At 45.1% G+C, this 18,476-nt stretch overlaps 9 protein-coding genes across 9 annotated transcripts in view; 4 read left to right on the top strand and 5 right to left on the bottom strand.

Annotated features, from left to right (window-relative positions):
- Positions 1–143: 143 nt before the first annotated feature.
- Positions 144–1,133, top strand: IPI1 (Ipi1p; the record flags this gene model as incomplete). The annotated part of the gene is made up of 1 exon (XM_022607262.1): positions 144–1,133. The coding sequence occupies one exon, from the start codon at positions 144–146 to the stop codon at positions 1,131–1,133; it is 990 nt and encodes a 329-aa protein (XP_022463876.1).
- Positions 1,134–1,535: 402 nt separating this feature from the next.
- Positions 1,536–6,101, top strand: SWR1 (chromatin-remodeling protein SWR1; the record flags this gene model as incomplete). The annotated part of the gene is made up of 1 exon (XM_022607261.1): positions 1,536–6,101. The coding sequence occupies one exon, from the start codon at positions 1,536–1,538 to the stop codon at positions 6,099–6,101; it is 4,566 nt and encodes a 1,521-aa protein (XP_022463875.1).
- Positions 6,102–6,318: 217 nt separating this feature from the next.
- Positions 6,319–7,341, top strand: MRX8 (translation initiation/elongation factor MRX8; the record flags this gene model as incomplete). The annotated part of the gene is made up of 1 exon (XM_022607260.1): positions 6,319–7,341. The coding sequence occupies one exon, from the start codon at positions 6,319–6,321 to the stop codon at positions 7,339–7,341; it is 1,023 nt and encodes a 340-aa protein (XP_022463874.1).
- Positions 7,342–7,752: 411 nt separating this feature from the next.
- Positions 7,753–8,619, top strand: MRPS28 (mitochondrial 37S ribosomal protein uS15m; the record flags this gene model as incomplete). Its single annotated transcript, XM_022607259.1, has 1 exon — positions 7,753–8,619. The coding sequence occupies one exon, from the start codon at positions 7,753–7,755 to the stop codon at positions 8,617–8,619; it is 867 nt and encodes a 288-aa protein (XP_022463873.1).
- Positions 8,620–8,836: 217 nt separating this feature from the next.
- KNAG0C05280 (uncharacterized protein) lies at positions 8,837–10,942 on the bottom strand (the record flags this gene model as incomplete). Its single annotated transcript, XM_022607258.1, has 1 exon — positions 8,837–10,942. One exon carries the CDS (start codon positions 10,940–10,942, stop codon positions 8,837–8,839), a length of 2,106 nt encoding a protein of 701 aa, XP_022463872.1.
- A 463-nt stretch (positions 10,943–11,405) lies between these two features.
- FCF1 (rRNA-processing protein FCF1) lies at positions 11,406–11,975 on the bottom strand (the record flags this gene model as incomplete). The annotated part of the gene is made up of 1 exon (XM_022607257.1): positions 11,406–11,975. One exon carries the CDS (start codon positions 11,973–11,975, stop codon positions 11,406–11,408), a length of 570 nt encoding a protein of 189 aa, XP_022463871.1.
- Positions 11,976–12,244: 269 nt separating this feature from the next.
- KNAG0C05260 (arginine--tRNA ligase) lies at positions 12,245–14,065 on the bottom strand (the record flags this gene model as incomplete). Its single annotated transcript, XM_022607256.1, has 1 exon — positions 12,245–14,065. The coding sequence occupies one exon, from the start codon at positions 14,063–14,065 to the stop codon at positions 12,245–12,247; it is 1,821 nt and encodes a 606-aa protein (XP_022463870.1).
- Positions 14,066–14,456: 391 nt separating this feature from the next.
- KNAG0C05250 (sugar porter family MFS transporter) lies at positions 14,457–16,151 on the bottom strand (the record flags this gene model as incomplete). Its single annotated transcript, XM_022607255.1, has 1 exon — positions 14,457–16,151. One exon carries the CDS (start codon positions 16,149–16,151, stop codon positions 14,457–14,459), a length of 1,695 nt encoding a protein of 564 aa, XP_022463869.1.
- Positions 16,152–18,140: 1,989 nt separating this feature from the next.
- The window catches only part of KNAG0C05230 (uncharacterized protein), a gene marked incomplete at both ends in the record, with an annotated part of 1,137 nt that continues 801 nt past the window's right edge, over positions 18,141–18,476 (bottom strand). Inside the window, one exon of the mRNA XM_022607254.1 lies at positions 18,141–18,476. This exon is cut by the window's right edge and continues 801 nt beyond it. Within this exon, the coding sequence (XP_022463868.1) occupies positions 18,141–18,476 (336 nt within the window).

The following is an 18,476-nucleotide window of genomic DNA, read 5'->3' as shown; positions in this document are numbered from 1 at the left end:
GAATAAAATTTTCCAGAGCTCATCGCAAAAGTTCAATTGACAAGAGTCTTCTTAAGTGTGAAACAGTGGAACCCATTCACTTGATACAGCGTTACTGACTGATCGTTGATTTGCATTGAGTGTGTGTAGCCAAAGAAAATAATATGACTAAATCAAGGAAGCAGAAGCAAAAGAAGAAGGATTTCTTGAAGAAGAAGTTGAAAGTCGGGAAGACCGCTCCGAAGCCGAGCAACGTGACAGACACCTCGTACGTCGCGCGAACGATTACGATCAGGAATCAGCATTTGGATCACCACAGCGACGACCTCATAAAGCGGCTCCCGCTCTTAAGACACCACAACGAGACTGTTAGGAAGGAGACGTTGCAGCATTTCATCAAGTGCGTGCCGAAGATTATTAGGAGCAAGATCATGACGCCGCTGTTGAAGCAGAGCATTCCTCTGATCTGTGACAACATCAAATCCGTACGGGATTCCCTGCTGGAACTCATTGAGGAGATTGGACTGCATGACGAGCAAGTGCTGCAGTTGCACTGCAACGTATTCGTGCTGTACATAAGCATGTCAATGACGCACATCGTCCCGCGGATCCAATGCGACTCGACACGGTTCCTGCTTGCGTTGTTGCAATTCAGCTCGCATGAGATCGTGAAGCACGCATGGACGAAACTGCTGAACGGGAACTTGACCGTGCTCGGCTGGAATGACAAGATCGGCGCGAATCAGACCTCGGGCAGCTTGCAGACGAGGAAACGTGACTCCAAAAACATAAAGACTCACCTCGACTGCCTGTACAAACTCATCGAGTACGGTTGCACGGACCCTACACTGTCAGAAGAAGGTCCCAAGCAAAGTAACAAGTACCTCATCCCGGAGACCCCGCAACCGTACGCACAGTTGAAACTGTTCGTTCGTTCTCTCAAGTCGCAAGATCCATCGGTCGCAGGCCAGGACCCGGCACTCGCAAACCAGGACCTGGCGACCCGCCGTGCCCTTTTTGCAGAGCAGTACCTCCCCAACATCCAGCGGCAACTGCCACCGCTGATCAGCGACGGCGGCGACTGCGGGAAGAGCGCCCACAGCATCGAACTCATCATCGGCGCCGAATTCGGATCCGAATCCAAAACCGGGTAACCGTTATTTTTTTTCAATATTTTTTTTTTGGTTTCGAAAAAAAAGAAAAAAAACTTCTTTGAGATTTCAAACGTTTTCCCCTGCGCTTGTGTTGCTCAAATTGGGGAAACTTTGGCAGGAAACGGACCTGTAGAACACCGCTGGTGCATTTTGAATAGCGGTATCGTGTTACTGGGATTGTGAGGATTGCAGTCGTACTGCCATTATAGAGTTTTAACGGAATTTTAGGCGATTATTTAGGTAATATTGTGTCCGGGGGCAACTGCAAACGTTGAAACATTTGTACAAGCTCTGAGACAAAGAACCACTGTATTCAATCTACGGTTGGGCATATAGCATTCAATATCAAGGCGTTCTTACTTTCGACACGCCCTGCTTTACCTCGCTTCCAGTTCTCGCCATATGTCAGGTAAGAGCGATGCGGAACAACACGGTGAGGAGGTTGTCGTCCAGAAGAAGTTCGAGTACGATCTCCTGACTAACGAGCTGTTCCATCTGAAAGAGTATATATCGTTGGTGGACTTTGACCCAGGGAACTCCCACGAGAGTTCTGACAGTTTTGGTGTGTTTCTGAGACAGACGAATTTGGCACTGGATGACGCCGTAGCTGACGGGTTACCAGAAGATGGCGCCGCAGGATCGCAAAATGGACTAGACAGTAATACGACTCCGAGGAGAAGACGGCAGCTGCGTGCGTCGAGTACGGCGAAGGACAGTGATGACACCGTGCGGGACAGCAGTGCAGGTGGTGTGACGGCCAAGCTTGCGAAGTTGAGACCGTTGGTGCAGGAGAGGTACGAGCAGCTAGCACAGAGATTGTCCCTGTCGGGATCCGGGAAGAGGGAGGCCCCCGCGGCGAACACGCTGAAGAGACGGCTAACGCACTCGGCACCTAAGAAAAGCTCAAAGCGGGTTGAGAATGGCAAATTGCACACGTCAAGCAGCAGGCAAACGCAGCAGAGAGAGGTGAAGCAGGAACTTGTGACGCCACCACAGGAGACTGTGCCTCAAGTGGGCCAAGATGAGGGAATCATCCTGGGATCCGCAGAAACAGGAGACGATTCAGAGAGCTACTACTTCACACCATCTTCGGAGGAGGAACTGCCATCGAAGAGGCGGCGAGTCAAAAAGAGTAAATTCAGGGTCCACCTGTACGTCAACCCACCGAAACAGACTATCACAAACCCAGAAAATGTAGTACACCCACAGTTTCCGGATCTAAACCAGTTTTTGCAGTCGTTCAGATTACTGGAGGACGATATGTCCCCGGAGGAATTTGAAGCATTTGTCAAAGAGCAGAAACACACTGTATCAGTGATGAAACAAGGGTTGGCTGGCGGTGTTTTAAGGTACGACCCGGATTCAAACACCATCCAGCCGGTAACGATAAAAGATGCTAGTCTTCCACAGGTAATAAAGCCGGACGCAATCACTTACATCTACAAAGAACAGGATAGAAAGCCACATTTTGAGTACCTTCTGAACCAAGGTATATATCAGGGCCGACTGTTTCAAAACAATAAAAGAGCCAGGATCGCAAGGGCGAAAAGGGTCTCTCAGATGATCGAACAACATTTCAAACACATTGCAAGCGCAGATGAGAGGAAGTTGAAGGAACAGGAAAGACAACTCAAGGGTATTGGAAGGATAATCACACAGGCTGTGAAGAAAAGATGGAACGTTGCCGAAAAAGCGTATCGTGTTTTGAAGAAAGACGAGGAGGATCAATTGAAGAGAATACAGGGCAAAAAACACCTGTCCAAGATTCTGGAACAGAGTACACAACTGTTGGGTGCACAGCTACATCAGAACGGCGATGCTAGGAGCGATATTGAGGCTTCTGTTGGCATGACAACCAATAATACAAGGAGCAATTCGGTCACTTCTATGTCTTCTGTGACCTCAAGTGGAGGTGAAAGCGACAATTTGTCAAGCTCCTCATTGGATGAAGATGAAGATGACACAGATAAGACAGTTCACAAAAATAACTCACAGAAAGGAACTGATGATGAATACGGTGATGATAAACTCTCAGTAGAGCAACTACGCCAGAAATACGGCGCTGGAACCCAAGACGATGTACTTAGCGACCTCAGCGACGATGCGTCTTCGGTAATGACTGACGAGGATGTATCGTCTTCTGAGGAGGAAGAATTGGAAGGTGGTAGCGGAACAGACGATGCAGATTCAGGTAAACTTTCTACAGAACATGTGGGATTGGGGGCTCTTTTTGCCCAAGAATCTGGTGATGAAATGAACTCGCTGGACGACAGTCAAGAGTTTATTTTAGACACCGTGGAGAAAGATGATTCCACTAATGAGTCCTCTGCTGTTCCGTCTATTTCGAAGAAAGAGTCTTATGTTGCAGAATACGCGGACCCAAATAAACAAAAACTCTCCTCGCCAGAATCACCTTCGGAAGAAGCAGAAAAAGTCGAAGATGTAACGAACGAGATAGACAAGAAACTAACCGAAGCTGAGCAGTTGAGTGTCGTTGATGTCCCCGTACCCCCACTATTGAGAGGTACTTTAAGAACGTACCAAAAGCAAGGGTTAAATTGGCTGGCATCTCTGTATAACAACGATACGAACGGTATTTTAGCTGACGAAATGGGTCTAGGTAAAACCATTCAAACTATCTCGTTGCTTGCTTATTTAGCATGTGAAAAGCATAATTGGGGGCCGCACCTCATTGTGGTTCCCACATCTGTCTTGTTGAACTGGGAGATGGAGTTCAAAAGATTTGCTCCAGGGCTGAAGGTGTTGACATATTATGGGTCTCCCCAACAGCGTAAAGAAAAAAGAAAAGGTTGGAATAAACTTAACGCATTCCATGTGTGCATTGTCTCCTACCAACTAATTGTGCAAGATCAACATTCCTTCAAAAGGAAAAGATGGGAGTATATGGTTTTGGATGAAGCTCACAATATCAAAAATTTTAGATCCACGAGGTGGCAAGCTTTACTCAATTTTAACACGAGGAGAAGATTGCTGTTGACAGGTACTCCACTGCAGAACAACTTGGCAGAATTATGGTCACTTCTATATTTCCTAATGCCACAGACAGTTGTAGGAGGTAAAAAAGTGTCGGGTTTTGCGGACCTGGACGCTTTCCAACAATGGTTTGGACGTCCCGTTGACAAGATTATTGAAACAGGTGGAGGCTATGAACAGGACGAGGAAACCAAGAAAACGGTGGATAAACTGCATCAGGTGTTACGTCCGTATTTGTTGAGAAGATTAAAGGCCGATGTAGAAAAGCAAATGCCCGGGAAGTACGAACATATTGTGTTTTGCAGACTGTCCAAGCGTCAGAGGTACCTTTATGATGATTTCATGTCCCGGTCTCAAACCAAGGCTAATTTGGCTAGTGGTAACTTCATGACCATTGTTAACTGTTTGATGCAGTTGAGAAAGGTTTGTAATCACCCTGATTTATTTGAGGTGAGACCTATTTTGACTTCTTTTGATTGTGGGCCATCAGTGCTTTCAAAATACGCAGCAACGTTAAAAGCCACAAACTCCAAATTCCACTTGATAGACAAAACCAATCCTGACAGGCTAGATTTAGAAAACCTGAATCTAGTATTTTCCCGGAACGAAGAAGCGTTTGCGACATACGACTGGAATAGCATCTCGAGATTGAAATGTATCGAACAGTTCCAGAAAGAAGTAAACATTTTGAGGAAGAACGAATACATGCATGATTACGATAAAGCAAAGGATTCTCCTGTGTTTCTACAGGATGCAGAAAAGTTTTACCAGCAAATCAGTCGGCAGAATACCCAAGATACTATCGAATCTTTAGAATTTGATAAATATATCAACGATTTGAGATCGTCAAGAAGACCCCGTTACGGGGACAATTTGAGAAAGTTGCTTTCTGTTATTGAACCACTTGATGAGAACGAATTGCTTCATCCTCTGATTGAACCGTTACAAACAAAAGTATTATCTCAAAAGCACATTATCAATGATTTTGCTGTTTTAACACCCAAGGCGGTTGCTTTGGATGTAAGACCTCTAGCATTAGGCATTGACGATAACAGTTACCTAACTGAAAATCAAAGGAACAATATGAAAGTAGCATTACACCACACTCCTAACCCTCTTCATCAGTTACAAACGAAGCTAACCATTGCCTTTCCCGACAAATCGCTTCTTCAATATGACTGTGGTAAATTGCAAAAGCTGGCTATTTTGTTACAACAATTAAAGGACAATGGCCATAGAGCTTTGATTTTTACTCAAATGACCAAAGTCCTCGATGTCTTGGAACAATTCCTCAACTACCATGGTTACCTGTATATGAGGTTGGATGGTGCCACTAAGGTTGAAGACAGACAGATTCTGACTGAACGGTTTAATAGTGATCCTCGTATCACAGTTTTCATTCTGTCCAGTAGATCTGGTGGGCTGGGGATTAATTTGACAGGGGCAGACACTGTCATATTCTATGATTCTGATTGGAACCCTGCTATGGATAAGCAGTGTCAGGATCGTTGTCACAGAATTGGCCAAACACGAGACGTCCACATCTATCGGTTGGTCAGTGAGCACACTATTGAGAGCAATATTTTAAAAAAGGCCAACCAAAAGCGGGAACTGGATAACCTAGTCATCCAGAAAGGTGACTTCACCACAGATTATTTTAGCAAAATGTCTGTGAGAGACTTATTTGGTGAGGAGGTAACGAAAGCGATTCCTATTGAAGAAAAGCCGCTACTGGGAGAATCATCAGATGCAACCACAAATCCTAGGAAACTGGAAAGCTTACTTGCGCAGGCAGAAGACGCAGACGATGTCCGCGCCGCCAATTTGGCCATGCAAGAGGCAGATTTGGATAATGAGGATTTCAGCGAGGATCCTAATAAGACGCTGGCTTCTGGTGAAACAGATGAGTACGAAGGTACCAATCATGTGGAAGAATACATGATTAAACTAATTGCTAACGGCTACTATTATTGAAAGTGCAGTTGCCCGTAGCTTCGGAGTTACTATATTTGCATGTCCGACTACGTTGAAACTACCTTTTATGGTACCGGAAAGATCCATAATCCTAGTTTGGGTCAGCTTATTTAAAGGACATATTTCATGTATAAAGTTGTAATAATAGCATTCAATTACATCACTAGATTTATTGACGGGTGAAAGAGGGCACACTCCACTAACGTCTCTTGGTGTGATGAGGCGAGTAATTTTGTCTGGCAACAGAGCATTGAGTTACAGTGCTGCTTGTCACGGCTACGATTTGTTTAAACTCAAAGAGGTGGTCTTGAACTCGAGCGCCCCGGCAGTGAAGACCTCATCGGTAGAAAATGAGGTCAACTTGGGTGAACTCGCCAACCCATCCAAATCTGGTGGCAGTAAGAAGAAGGATGTTACACGCTCTTCGTTGAGACCAAAGTGGGCTAGTCTGAACTACTCAATGAATGAAGGGTATGTGAAACCAACAGCTCTTCAACTGGCCTCAAGTAACCGTTTCTTTAATACTGTCAATGCGAAGTATGAATGGAGCGTGAATCAGTTCACCGATATTCCAAGTGAGAAAGCTAGAATGAAGGTTGCTGAACGAGAAGAGATTGGCATTGCTTTGCCGGAGTCCTCCAAGAATAAAATGTACAAAGGTAGAACAGGAGTGCCATTTGAGCTGATTAATGGGCTGCCCGAGGTTGTCTTTCTGGGACGGTCTAACGCCGGGAAATCTACTATTCTGAACAGTTTAACTACGCAGCTTAAGCAGAGACGGCTGGTGGAGGCAGCTAAGACATCCAAGAAGGCCGGGTTTACCAAAACGCTGAACTGTTTCAACATCGGTAAAAAGTTCAGGCTTATAGACACGCCAGGGTATGGCCACAATAGCACCGATTTACAAGGAACAATGACAATGGACTATCTGGAGAATCGAAAAGAGTTGGTGCGATGTTACCTGCTGATCTCTGGGAATCAAGGTTTTGCACAATCGGACTATGACATTATAGAAGCTTTGATGGCGATAGGCAGACCGTTCGATCTTATATTCACGAAAATGGATAAAGTGGTCCATCTCAGCACAGTTATGAGGTACATCGATGACAAAGGTATTAGACATTTACCGAGTTTGCCCAAACTAATATTTACTAACTCGGTTGTTTCTCAAGAGTGCCCGAAGCGTTACGGTATTGACTATCTCAGGTACAGTATATTAGAGAATTGCGCGTTACTGTAAATTATTTTGAACACACGAAGCTGAATCTGTGCGATAGAGACGGAAAAACAAGAGAACATCACTTTTGGGAAGCCAAACACTATCTTTATGCTTGTTCTTTTAATTTGGTAAGTGTTTTATTACTCATGTTCAAGCCTACCAGCTTGCAAGTTTTGGACACAAGATGAAATTGAGCCACATCCAGATCCTCGCCGTCCGAGATGTCGTTACAGGGGATTCGAGAGCTTCCTTCCCGCATTTCATCGAGTTGTTAGTCGTTGCATCGCTTGTGGTGCACTCAGTCGATTCGTTTAAAGTGACGATATTATAATATATTTCATCGAAAAGCTGCAAAGTTAAAGGCCCCAGTTCCCTCAGTGCGAGCATCTTTACGCTATTTGTTCCCTGTTGGTGCAGCTCGACGAATCTGAGATGCGCCCGATGCTCAAATGCAGATCATTGGTGCCCGTGAGGTGCTGTTATAACACTTTTGTTGCCAGGAGGCTTTTCGGGAGTTCACCTGTGGTAGGAAGCTCCAAAGCGGTGAAATTTATAAAGTCGCAGAGACGCAGACAGAAGAACGAGGCTAAACAGGCTAGTTTGCATATGGTTCTGGACAATGTTGACCCTGTCTTTGGGAGACCTGATACTCCCTTCATAAACCGTATTATAGCGGAAATTCGGGAGCCCTCTGTTCTTTCTCGTGGGTATAATACTACGGAGTTGGATAAACTGCTCGCTGCAGTGGAACCTACTGAAAGAGAACAGATTGGGCTTGCTGGGTTCAACGAGGAGACCTTCCCCCGAGAGGACATAAGCGTTATAGAAAATAGGAGAGAGGCGATAATGAGAATACTGAGTATGAAAAACTCGAGCAATAAAGAGAGAACGAAGCTGGCATTGAAGCTGGCTCGTGAAGAGTTTCAGCGTTTCGAGGGGGACACTGGGTCCAGCGAAGTGCAAGCTGCATGTCTGACTGTACGGATTCTAAATATGGCACACCACGTTCAAGAACATAAAAAAGATAACGCCAACACGAGAATTCTTAGAATACTAGTGCAGCAGCGACAAGGTATACTAAAATACCTGAAGAAGGATAATGCTGAGCGCTACTACTGGACACTGGAGAAGCTCGGCTTGAACGATGCAGCCATAATCAATGAGTTCAACATGGATAGGAGATACATGCAAGAGTACAAATTTTTCGGTGACAAGATTCTGATTAAAGACTCGAAGAAGGTTCTTGAACAGAAGCGGAAGGATTTGAGAAAGCAGAAACAGGCACAGGCTTTTGAATGAGGAAGATGTTGCCATTTAGAAATAGTGGGCAAAAAAAGTAAGTATAATATTCTGTGAAAAGGGATTGAAGTACATATAAATCTTGTATATAATGCAATTTAATGTCGGTGATTGAACTTCCCTCCAAGTTCAACACATCATGAAGCATACCTCTGCTTTTAACTTAGTCTCTGCGGCGCATACAAAAAAAATGTGCAAGGAACAAATACCGGTGGCTCTAAGTTGGTAATAAGGGTGAACGTTCCGTAGGTTCTCCCTCGTCGGATTCCGAACCAGATGACGATGAGGAGGAGGATACGTATCCCTCATCATCCGAAACATCGGCCTCGTCGGCAGCTCTTCTCAAGTCTGCGTGGTGTAAAATCTTCTCCCAATTGGGATGTAGCACAAAATACGCTTCCAAAGTGCCGATTGTGAGCATCCCGCAACCGATACCAATCCACAACCCGTACAGCTTCCAATCCAAGAACCAACTCAACGCCATTGCCAGTGGGATACCAAAGAAATAGTACCCTACAAAATTCACAATGCTGCCAATCAGTTGCATACCTTGGCCTCTCAGGCAAGAACCAGAAACTGCGTTCAATGAATCAAAATTCTGAACTATCCCCACCACTGGGAGGATGTGGGAGATCAGCAACCTCACTTGTTCATCCTTGGAGAATATATTGGCGATAAAATTTCTTCCCAGCACAAGGATACAACAATTTGTGAACCCTGCAATAAACGAAAATGAGATACCGACCCTTGCGGCTATACCCGCAAAATCTGTTCTCTTTGCACCAATAAAATTGGCAATTCTAGTCGAAGCAGAGATCCCAATTGCAAACGGAATCATATAGATCAAAGCAGCTATGGAAGACACTGCGGATTGTGCCGCCAAGTAAGCAGTACCGAAGTAAGCACTGAACAAAGTCAATAATTCATAAGACAGCTCTTCTGCTTCCAGCATTACCACACCGGATGCGGCCAAATGAGCCAAGTCTCTCCAATGCGTAAATGCTCTCTTTGAGAAGCCACCCCAGCATTTCCGACCGTTGAACTTGATGATGTAGAGCAACATCAAGGTGAACATCAACCAAAAGTTCAGTACTACAGCCACTGCGGACCCGATGAAACCAATCCCAATATACTTGTTCCAGACAAGAGTGTAACTCATCAGAATGTTGATGGGGGCACATATCGTTAGAATATAGATACCGGCGTCAAAGATCCCCTGTGCTTGTAAGTACCTTTTCAAGTTTTCGAAGAAGATGTATGGAGGTGCACCGAAGATGAGCACCCTCAAAAATTGGGACGTCAACTTGATCAACTCCTTCTCAGGGATCAAGTAATACAGGATCGGTTCTGAAAAGTACCAGAAAAGGGCGAATGGAATGTACACCACCATGGAGAATGCGATGCATCGTTGCAAATGGACCCCGACACTACGGTACCTGCCAGCACCGTAAGCCTGCGGACACAACGTATCCAAACTAGTTGCGATACCTTCGAAAAAACCCAAAGTAATGTTTGATGTCATCGATGCCAAAGAAACGGCTGCCAGTTCATTTTTTCCCAGGTGACCAACGGTTAAAGAGCACACCAGTGGGAAGATATCTTCCAGTAAAAAAGTGAACATCAACGGCAACGAGTAGGAAGCGAGCACTTTCGCCTCTGAGTTGAAAGTGACATCGGCGTGTGCCAGTTCGTAAAGAGATTCCTCGTCCAGCCCCTCTTGGAAAATGGACGGTACGGTCCCATGGCTGGTCACTGAGATGAGCGAAGCCCTTCTTGGTGAATGCTGTGGCGCATTTCTGTACAACATTTTTTGTGTTTGCACCTTGTTGATGAAATCGTTATATCGTACTTCCCTGTTGGGGTACGGTTCCGGTGACTCGTGATCCTCGCTGTCCGAGTTATGCACCGACGAGTACCTCCGCTCGTGCTCTTCTAAGATCCAGTCGATATTTGGGGGTGAGAGCTCCGGTGTTTCCGAGACCTTGGATGGCAAGGATATCGTTCTGCTCAGCTCCCCGTCTTGCGGAATAAGTTCGCCATGCAGCGGGTTCACATCCTCCTCGCATATCTCTTCCAAGAAAGCATGTGGCTCATGGACGCTGCTGCCGAAATCTTCCGCCAGAGATCTGAAACTTCTCTGTTCGCTGTTTCTCCGTCTTCTCCGCTTCTTCTTCTTCCTTGTGTACTTCTTTACCAGCGGATTCTTGCTATTATCCGGTAACCAATTCAAGCTGATCCTCCGATGCGTGTTCCCGATCCCCATCCCCGTGGTCCGGAGGGCGGGCTGCACCTCGGATAGAGTCTTCTGCAAAATACCAGACATACAGATCTATATCACCCCTTAAGCAAGCAAAAAACTTTTAAATTACTAACCCTGTATACTTCTCTCTCTCTCCCCCTCTCTCACACTCTCTACAGAAACCCGGTAAACAGACTCTCCCTCGTGTGGATCTCTTCAACAGGTTCAAACTTAGCTGGCACCCCTGTAACGCACGGGGGCTTAAAAGAACGACATCTCTTATAATATATGGCCACTACTTAAAAGGGCTCTTTTTTTCCGTCGAAAGGAAAAAATGACACAAAATCGAACACACAGCGTATGACGACGCCTCTTATTGCAAGCTTTGGTCTGTCTCAGGGCAGGTAAGACTTTGTAAAATAGTGTACATGAAGGTTGTTGGGTTGGTATATAGTGGTATATGTAATATTTTTTGGCAGGAGAGAGAAGAAACGGGTCCTTCTGGGTTGCAATGCATTATTTCGATGCAGTCAGTCAATTCTCAAGGCTAGAATACATCCGGCAACTTTTCGATGACGTAGGCGTGTCCGCCAACGCTCATCAGCGGTATACCTGGTATTTTCCTTACTCTTTGCTTGAGCCCCGCGTCGTTTGTCGCCACAATGTAGCATTTATGTTGCAACACTCTGTTCACGAGACAGTCATCTGCGTAAGTGCCTTTGTGCGAGCAGCTCAGTCTCTTGATCCGCGGGTCTCTCGCCAACTTCAGTGCAATCCTGTATTTGGGGCCCAGCTTTTCCAGTTCAGCTATGACACAGTCGGTGATGAGCGGGTTACATTTGGCCAGCAGGCAGTCCATCATGCCCCTCACGATGTCGATCTTTTTCTGGATAGAAAAATTTATGAAATTCGTGTCGATCAGCACCTGGTAGGGGGGTTTGATGGCCTCGTTGTACTGGAAAAACAGCGCACTCGACACTTGTGGGATATTTCTGGTCAACTCCGGGTCGTCCTTCTTCGTTTGCATGTCCTTGTTGGCATTGAGCCGTTGGTCTTTCTTCGTGTTCAGTGTGCGCTTTACCAGCGCAAACTTTCTAGTCTTCTTGGCTTTACCCATGTCTCCGTCTTGTTTCTGTGTAGTGTTATTGCAACTATCAGCACCAGAAGAGTGAAGTATGTACGTCTTAAACCTCTCATCAGAGTGTCATCTCATCGCAAAAACAAGAAAAAAAATTTTCCATCAAAAAATTAAGAACTTTTGACGTGGTGTACGAATGGATGGCACATGCTGTTGTGCTTTTGAGATTAGTTATACAAGTGATAGATACTTGACCGCCGTTATTGAACGTCTTGGCGGGACAGAGAGGGGAGAAAACCTTTTTTTTCTTACATTCTGTCGACTGGGGTCAGACCTAGTAGACGCATCCCGTTGTACAAAACTTGTCTTGCGGCGGCGTACAGGGCCAAACGTGCGGTGGCCAGTTCTTTGGTCTGACCAGCAACCCACAAGACATCGTAACACGAAGAGACTTGGTGGGTCAGTTTGAACAGGTACGTGACCACCGTTGTTGGTTCGTGCGTCTTGATGGCGTTTCTCAAGACGTCTGGGTATTGAGACAAGATTCTGACAAGCAATTCGGCAGCTGGTTCCGTTAAGGCGGAGAAGTCCGCTTTTAGTAGGTCCTCTGGAGTGATATCCTTAGCATTTCTCTCCACGGATCTCAATCTGGAATGAGCGTACTGTAAGTATGGGCCTGTATCACCCTCAAAGGACAACATCCTCTCCCACTTGAACTCGTAGTTGTTGATACGCTTACCTTGCATATCCTGGATCATAACAGCGGATATACCAACAAGGTCGGCAACTTCTTCTGGGTTGTCGATCTGTGCGTACTTTGCTTCGTTTTTCTTCATGACATCGTGCATCTTTTCCTTGGTCTCTTCCAAGATATTGTCCAAAAAGACAACAGTACCCTTTCTGGTGGACATACCCTGCACCATACCGAAGTTAACGTGTTGCAAACTGTTGGCCCATTCAAAACCAAGCTGCTTCAAAATTTCGAAGAATTGGGCAGTGTGTAGATCTTGCTGCGAGGCAATCACGTAGATCATCTTGTCGAACTTGTACTTTTCGTAACGGTCCATCGCAGCACCAACATCTCTGGTTAGGTACAAAGTAGTCCCGTCAGATTTCTGGACAATCGCCTTACCTAGTTTCTTGTTGAACTTAGTCAAATCGATTAGCATAGCACCTTTGTCCTCGTGCATTAGATCTTTCTCCTTAAACAAATCTAGTGCCTTCTGCATAGATTCCTTCGAAACTTGCGATTCACCAGAGTAGACATCGTAGTTGATGTTCAATCTAGCGTACGTCTCAATGTACTTCTCGATGGAGAATTCACGGAATCTTTTCCAGATCTTCAAAGCTTCTGGGTCCCCATCCTCCATTCTCTTAAAGTATTCACGGGCTTTACCGTTCGTTGATTCTTCTAAGGGTAAAGAATCACCTTCAGCTTCAATGTCCTTATTGATTTTGACGTAAACGTCAAAAAGATGATGGATTGGGTCCTTGACTAGGGCTTCCTCGTTACCGTATCTTTCAAAACCTACGGCCAATAGACCAAATTGTTTACCCCAGTCACCAAGATAGTTCATTCTGGTGACTTCCCAACCTAATTTTTCATATAGGTTGGACAAAAAGCCACCGATAATAGTGGACCTCAAGTGACCAGCGTGGAAAGGTTTGGCAATATTTGGAGAAGAAAATTCGACGATAACTTTCTTATTTTCGACTAGCGGGCAGGCACCGTATTGTTCTTCTCTAGTCAAAACGTCTGGGATAACGACACTCATCAAAAGTTGTGGGTTGAAGAAGAATTGCAAGAATGGACCATTGGCTTCAACTTTGCTCAAAAATTCTCCCAATGGAAATTTCTCAGCCCATTCGACGGCCAATTCCTTGGGATTGGCGCCTTTAATTCTCAATCTTGGGATTGGAATCAAAAGATCACCCCTGTCCATGGTATTCGTCCATTCCAAAGCTGGGAAGATCAAGGAGGAGTCGACACCAGAGATCTTGGAAAGTTCAGTAGCAATGTAGTTTCTCATCACGTCGACGACATTGTAGTCAGGGAATGATCCCTCCAAAGCGGGGACCTTGGAAATCGATAATTTCTCTAATTGCGAGGCAATATTAGCGCTAGACATTGCGATGACGTCCTTCCGTTGAGGGACCAACTCACACGTCAACCTCGATGACTTCTAATGATAAATTTTATATAACAAAAAAATTTTTGAAAAAAGAAGACTATCACGTGGATGTTGAGATCTTACTCATTAATTCTTTTTTTTCTGGTAAGAGTCACGGCCAGGACGCAAGGCGGGCAATATGGTGAGTATCCAGGTAAACTGCTTATCCTTCTTGGATATATACTCTTTTTTTCAAATGTAGCTTGGGCAAGTCAAAATGTTAAGGATTAAGAAGATTTGAGCTTTCGACTATTACAAATTTATTAAATTATAGAATAATTATTAGAGAACCTTGAGATAACGTTATAGAAAAAAAATCATAACAGCATTAGAGAATAAATTAAAGATATTACTTTCTGCTGAACATTCTCTTGTACATTGGCTTGTCGTCATGGTTCATGGCGTCAATGTCGTAGTCAGCGTTTCTTTGAGATGGTGGGACCCAGTTTGGAGACTTCCATGGCAAAGTACCTTCTTCCCACATAGTGTTGACCTCTTCTAGAGACAACCCCTTGGTTTCTGGAACGAAGAAGAAAACGTAGAAGAACGAGAAACATAGACAGCCCATAAAAACGTAACCGTAGTAGAAGTTGATGGCACCGGTGATGAATGGAGTGAAGAAAGAGATCAAGAACCCCCATAACCAGTTGCAACCTTGAGCAATGGCCATACACTTGGATTTAACTCTCAATGGGAAAGTCTCGGAGTTAACAACGAAAGGAATTGGAGCCCAGGTGGTAGCGAAACAGAAGATGTAGAAACAGGTGAAACAAATCATACAGTTACCAGCACCCTTGGATGATGGTTGCTTCCTACCGTGTGGGTACAATCTGGTGACACCGACAGAGGCATAGATAACCATACAGGCAGTCATAGTACCAGCACCCCATAGCAAACATCTACGACGACCGAATCTCTCGACCAAGTAGATACCAACAAAGGTGGAGGCAAAGTTGACGACACCAATGACAATAGACGTTTGAAAAGAATCTTCCAAACCAACAGCCTTGAAAACGATGGTACCGTAGTAGAAGAAGTAGTTGTCACCTGTCAATTGCTGTAGCGATTGCAGCATACACCCCATTAGCAAACGTTGGAAAATCTTGTTCTTGGTGGAGAACAATTCACCCCAGGAAGCAGTACCAGCCAATCTTTCGGCTTCAACACCAGCCATTAGAGTGTCAATTTCGGCTTGAACAGCTGGGTCATCAACGGAAACCTTGTTGGAGATGGAGATGGAGTGCTTAGCCTCTTCGACCAAGTTCTTCTCCAATAGGTAACGTGGAGATTCTGGAACGAAAGTCATACCACCGATCATGAATAGAGCCCAGGCAAAACACAACCCCAGTGGGACTCTCCATTGGGTGGAGTTCGAGTATTTCTTCGTACCGTAGTTCGTACAGTAACCCAAGAAGATACCCAACGTGATCATCAATTGGAAACACGACACCAAAGTACCTCTCAAATGCTTTGGAGACACCTCGGAAATCAACATAGGCGACAAAACAGAGATACCACCAACACCTAGACCGGAGATAATTCTACCAATGAAGTACTGATACCATTTGTTGATAGTAGCGATTTGAATGACAATACCGGCAATGTAGATGACCAACACGATAAGCAGACCCTTCTTACGACCGTACATGTCACCAGCCTTGGACAAAATAATACCACCGATGGCACAACCGATGTTGAAAATGGAGACGACTAAACCTGTTCTCACCTTGGATAAGTAGTGAGTTCCATCAGCACGTCTCTGACCCAATCTTCTGATGAAGTCAGTCTGTGCGACGAAACCGGAGATGGTACCAGTATCCCAACCGAAAACGAAACCACCAAAGGCAATCATGATACACATGATAGAGACGGTGACGTAAGCGGAGCCTGGTTTCTTCGGGATCTCGATCTGGTTGTCGACGTTCTCATCGTTGTATTCATCCTTCAAATCATCTCTGTCAGCCTTGTTGGAAGTGGTAGAGGCAAATGAGTTCGAGGCAGATTCGGTAGCCTGCAAATGATTAGCTTCTGCAGCCTCAGACATTATTGATTGTTAGTTGTTTCTAGGCTTACTTGGTAAACCTTTTTTGTACTGGTTGGTTTATTCTGAATAGTAATAATATAACATGAAAGAAAGAAATGAAAAGTAGAGAGAAAGAAGGAATTAAAACACGATTATCACGTCTCAATTTATATCAATTCCCCCCCGCACTCGAAGGACTTTTAAATGTAGGATCCATGAACGAACTAACCAAAATAAAAGTAAAACAAGGAGCTGACTTGCCACACGCTTATTGCATCCGTCTCCGTCTTGTTGCTGACCTGTTCCTTTCTGCTCTGAACCCTCAAGTCCTACGGATCTCTCTTCTCTTGGCGCCCGGATCTTTTTGCTTTTTAACGGTCCTGGCATCGCCTAATGAAGTAAGAATATAGTGTATATCCGGACATTTTCAGGTATATCCACAGCAAAAGGAAAAATAGAGAGAGAGCGGAACATATATTTGTCCATCTGCGAAGAACCCCCCCCAGAAATGCAGGGTGGAACAATCTAGGCCCTGTCTTATGTGCCAACACTTTTTCCAGCTCCCTGCGGCGGTTTCTGACGGAACAATTGCGGCCCGCAGCAACGGCGTGGGGGCGGACAAGCGGGGACAAGCGGGGCCCCGGCAGCGTGCGTAAAAGAATCCCCATTTGTCCGTGTCATTACGAGACAAAGGAGCGGACGGAGGGCGGCGGAACAACCTGTCATGCGGGCCGTTGTCTGCGGACGTTAAGATACGCCGTTACCGTATTTGTCCGTTTTGTCCCCCCCCCCATACTAACAGCCTTTTAATTGCGAAGTGGGGCGCTTATTTGTCTATACTTGTCCACTGGTCCACACCAGCGGAAAAATAGAAGAGATTTGCCCGTTTCTCGAAGAACACGCCGCACTTTTCCGGCCAAATTACAATGTGAATTTGTCCCTGCGGTGCGTCCGAAACGCTCTCGACGGAATCGGATGTTTTATTTTGTTTTTTCCGTTAAAGGAACGGAAGAGTCTCGGGTGAGCCTTCAGGAGCCTTCAGTGCGGATGAATGCACATGAAAGTTGTTGGTTGGTTTCCTCTTTCGAGAAAGGGCAGCCAGCAAAACAAATAGAAAGAGTGGGGGGCAACAGTTATCTTTTCCAGCGCATCATCCCCCCCCCCCGAATGTCCCAAATGTCCAGATGATGGTGTACAAGAAGTTCAACACTTCTTGGTGGTACCCTCCTCTGTGGGTCGAGAAACAAACACACAAACTAAGAAAATATCTGCTGATTACTTGATTTGTCCTTTTCTTTACTGCGTTTGTCCAGCTGCGCGTTCTCCGCTGTAGTTACCGGAAGAAAGCGTAACGTAACACTGGGAGAAAAAGTTTTTTTAACAACAGCTCAACATTCTTTACCCCGGGATAAAAAAAACAAACTTGGGATGACTTTCATCGCGATCCCCAGAATTAATTAGTTCGTGTATCTTACCCCCTTGTCATGTGGATTGGTGGGTGACGCCATCATTTTGTTTTGTCTTGCCACCTAATACGGAATACTGATTCCCAACACCACCGGATTTATTTAGAAATAAGGAGTGGACTAGCTGGGAAATACGTTACTTGTGCTGCCTTGATTGTTGTTGTTGTTCTTGATTTTTGGTTTGGACAAATTTTCACTCCCTACACCTGTCCAACCAGCGAAAGTAAGAGAATCGCCTTGTGCAAGTACGAGACACCCCCACCACTTCAGCTCGTTTACATGCTCCCCACAATCTATTGCTCTTGGAAACCCGTTATCTCTTGGTTATAGCGGTACTGTCCCCGTTCCCCACGCTTTTGAAGACTTTTTGTTAAGAGCGTGGGGGGTACAGTAAGCCCAATGCTGGTTTGGCATCAGGGACATGGACAGTAAAAAACTATTGGAACGAGAAAGAACAAAACATTAATGTTCCCTCGCTCTCAATAACATCATTACTATAATTATCAGATTATTTAGTGTATTAAAATTTGAGACGACAACAGAATTACTTTCTGCTGAACATTCTCTTGTACATTGGCTTGTCGTCATGGTTCATGGCGTCAATGTCGTAGTCAGCGTTTCTTTGAGATGGTGGGACCCAGTTTGGAGACTTCCATGGCAAAGTACCTTCTTCCCACATAGTGTTGACCTCTTCTAGAGACAACCCCTTGGTTTCTGGAACGAAGAAGAAAACGTAGAAGAACGAGAAACATAGACAGCCCATAAAAACGTAACCGTAGTAGAAGTTGATGGCACCGGTGATGAATGGAGTGAAGAAAGAGATCAAGAACCCCCATAACCAGTTGCAACCTTGAGCAATGGCCATACACTTGGATTTAAC

This window comes from Huiozyma naganishii, chromosome 3, assembly GCF_000348985.1.
Source record: "Huiozyma naganishii CBS 8797 chromosome 3, complete genome".
NCBI classification, from domain to species: domain Eukaryota; kingdom Fungi; phylum Ascomycota; class Saccharomycetes; order Saccharomycetales; family Saccharomycetaceae; genus Huiozyma; species Huiozyma naganishii.
This window is presented reverse-complemented; position numbering and strand designations above follow the sequence as displayed.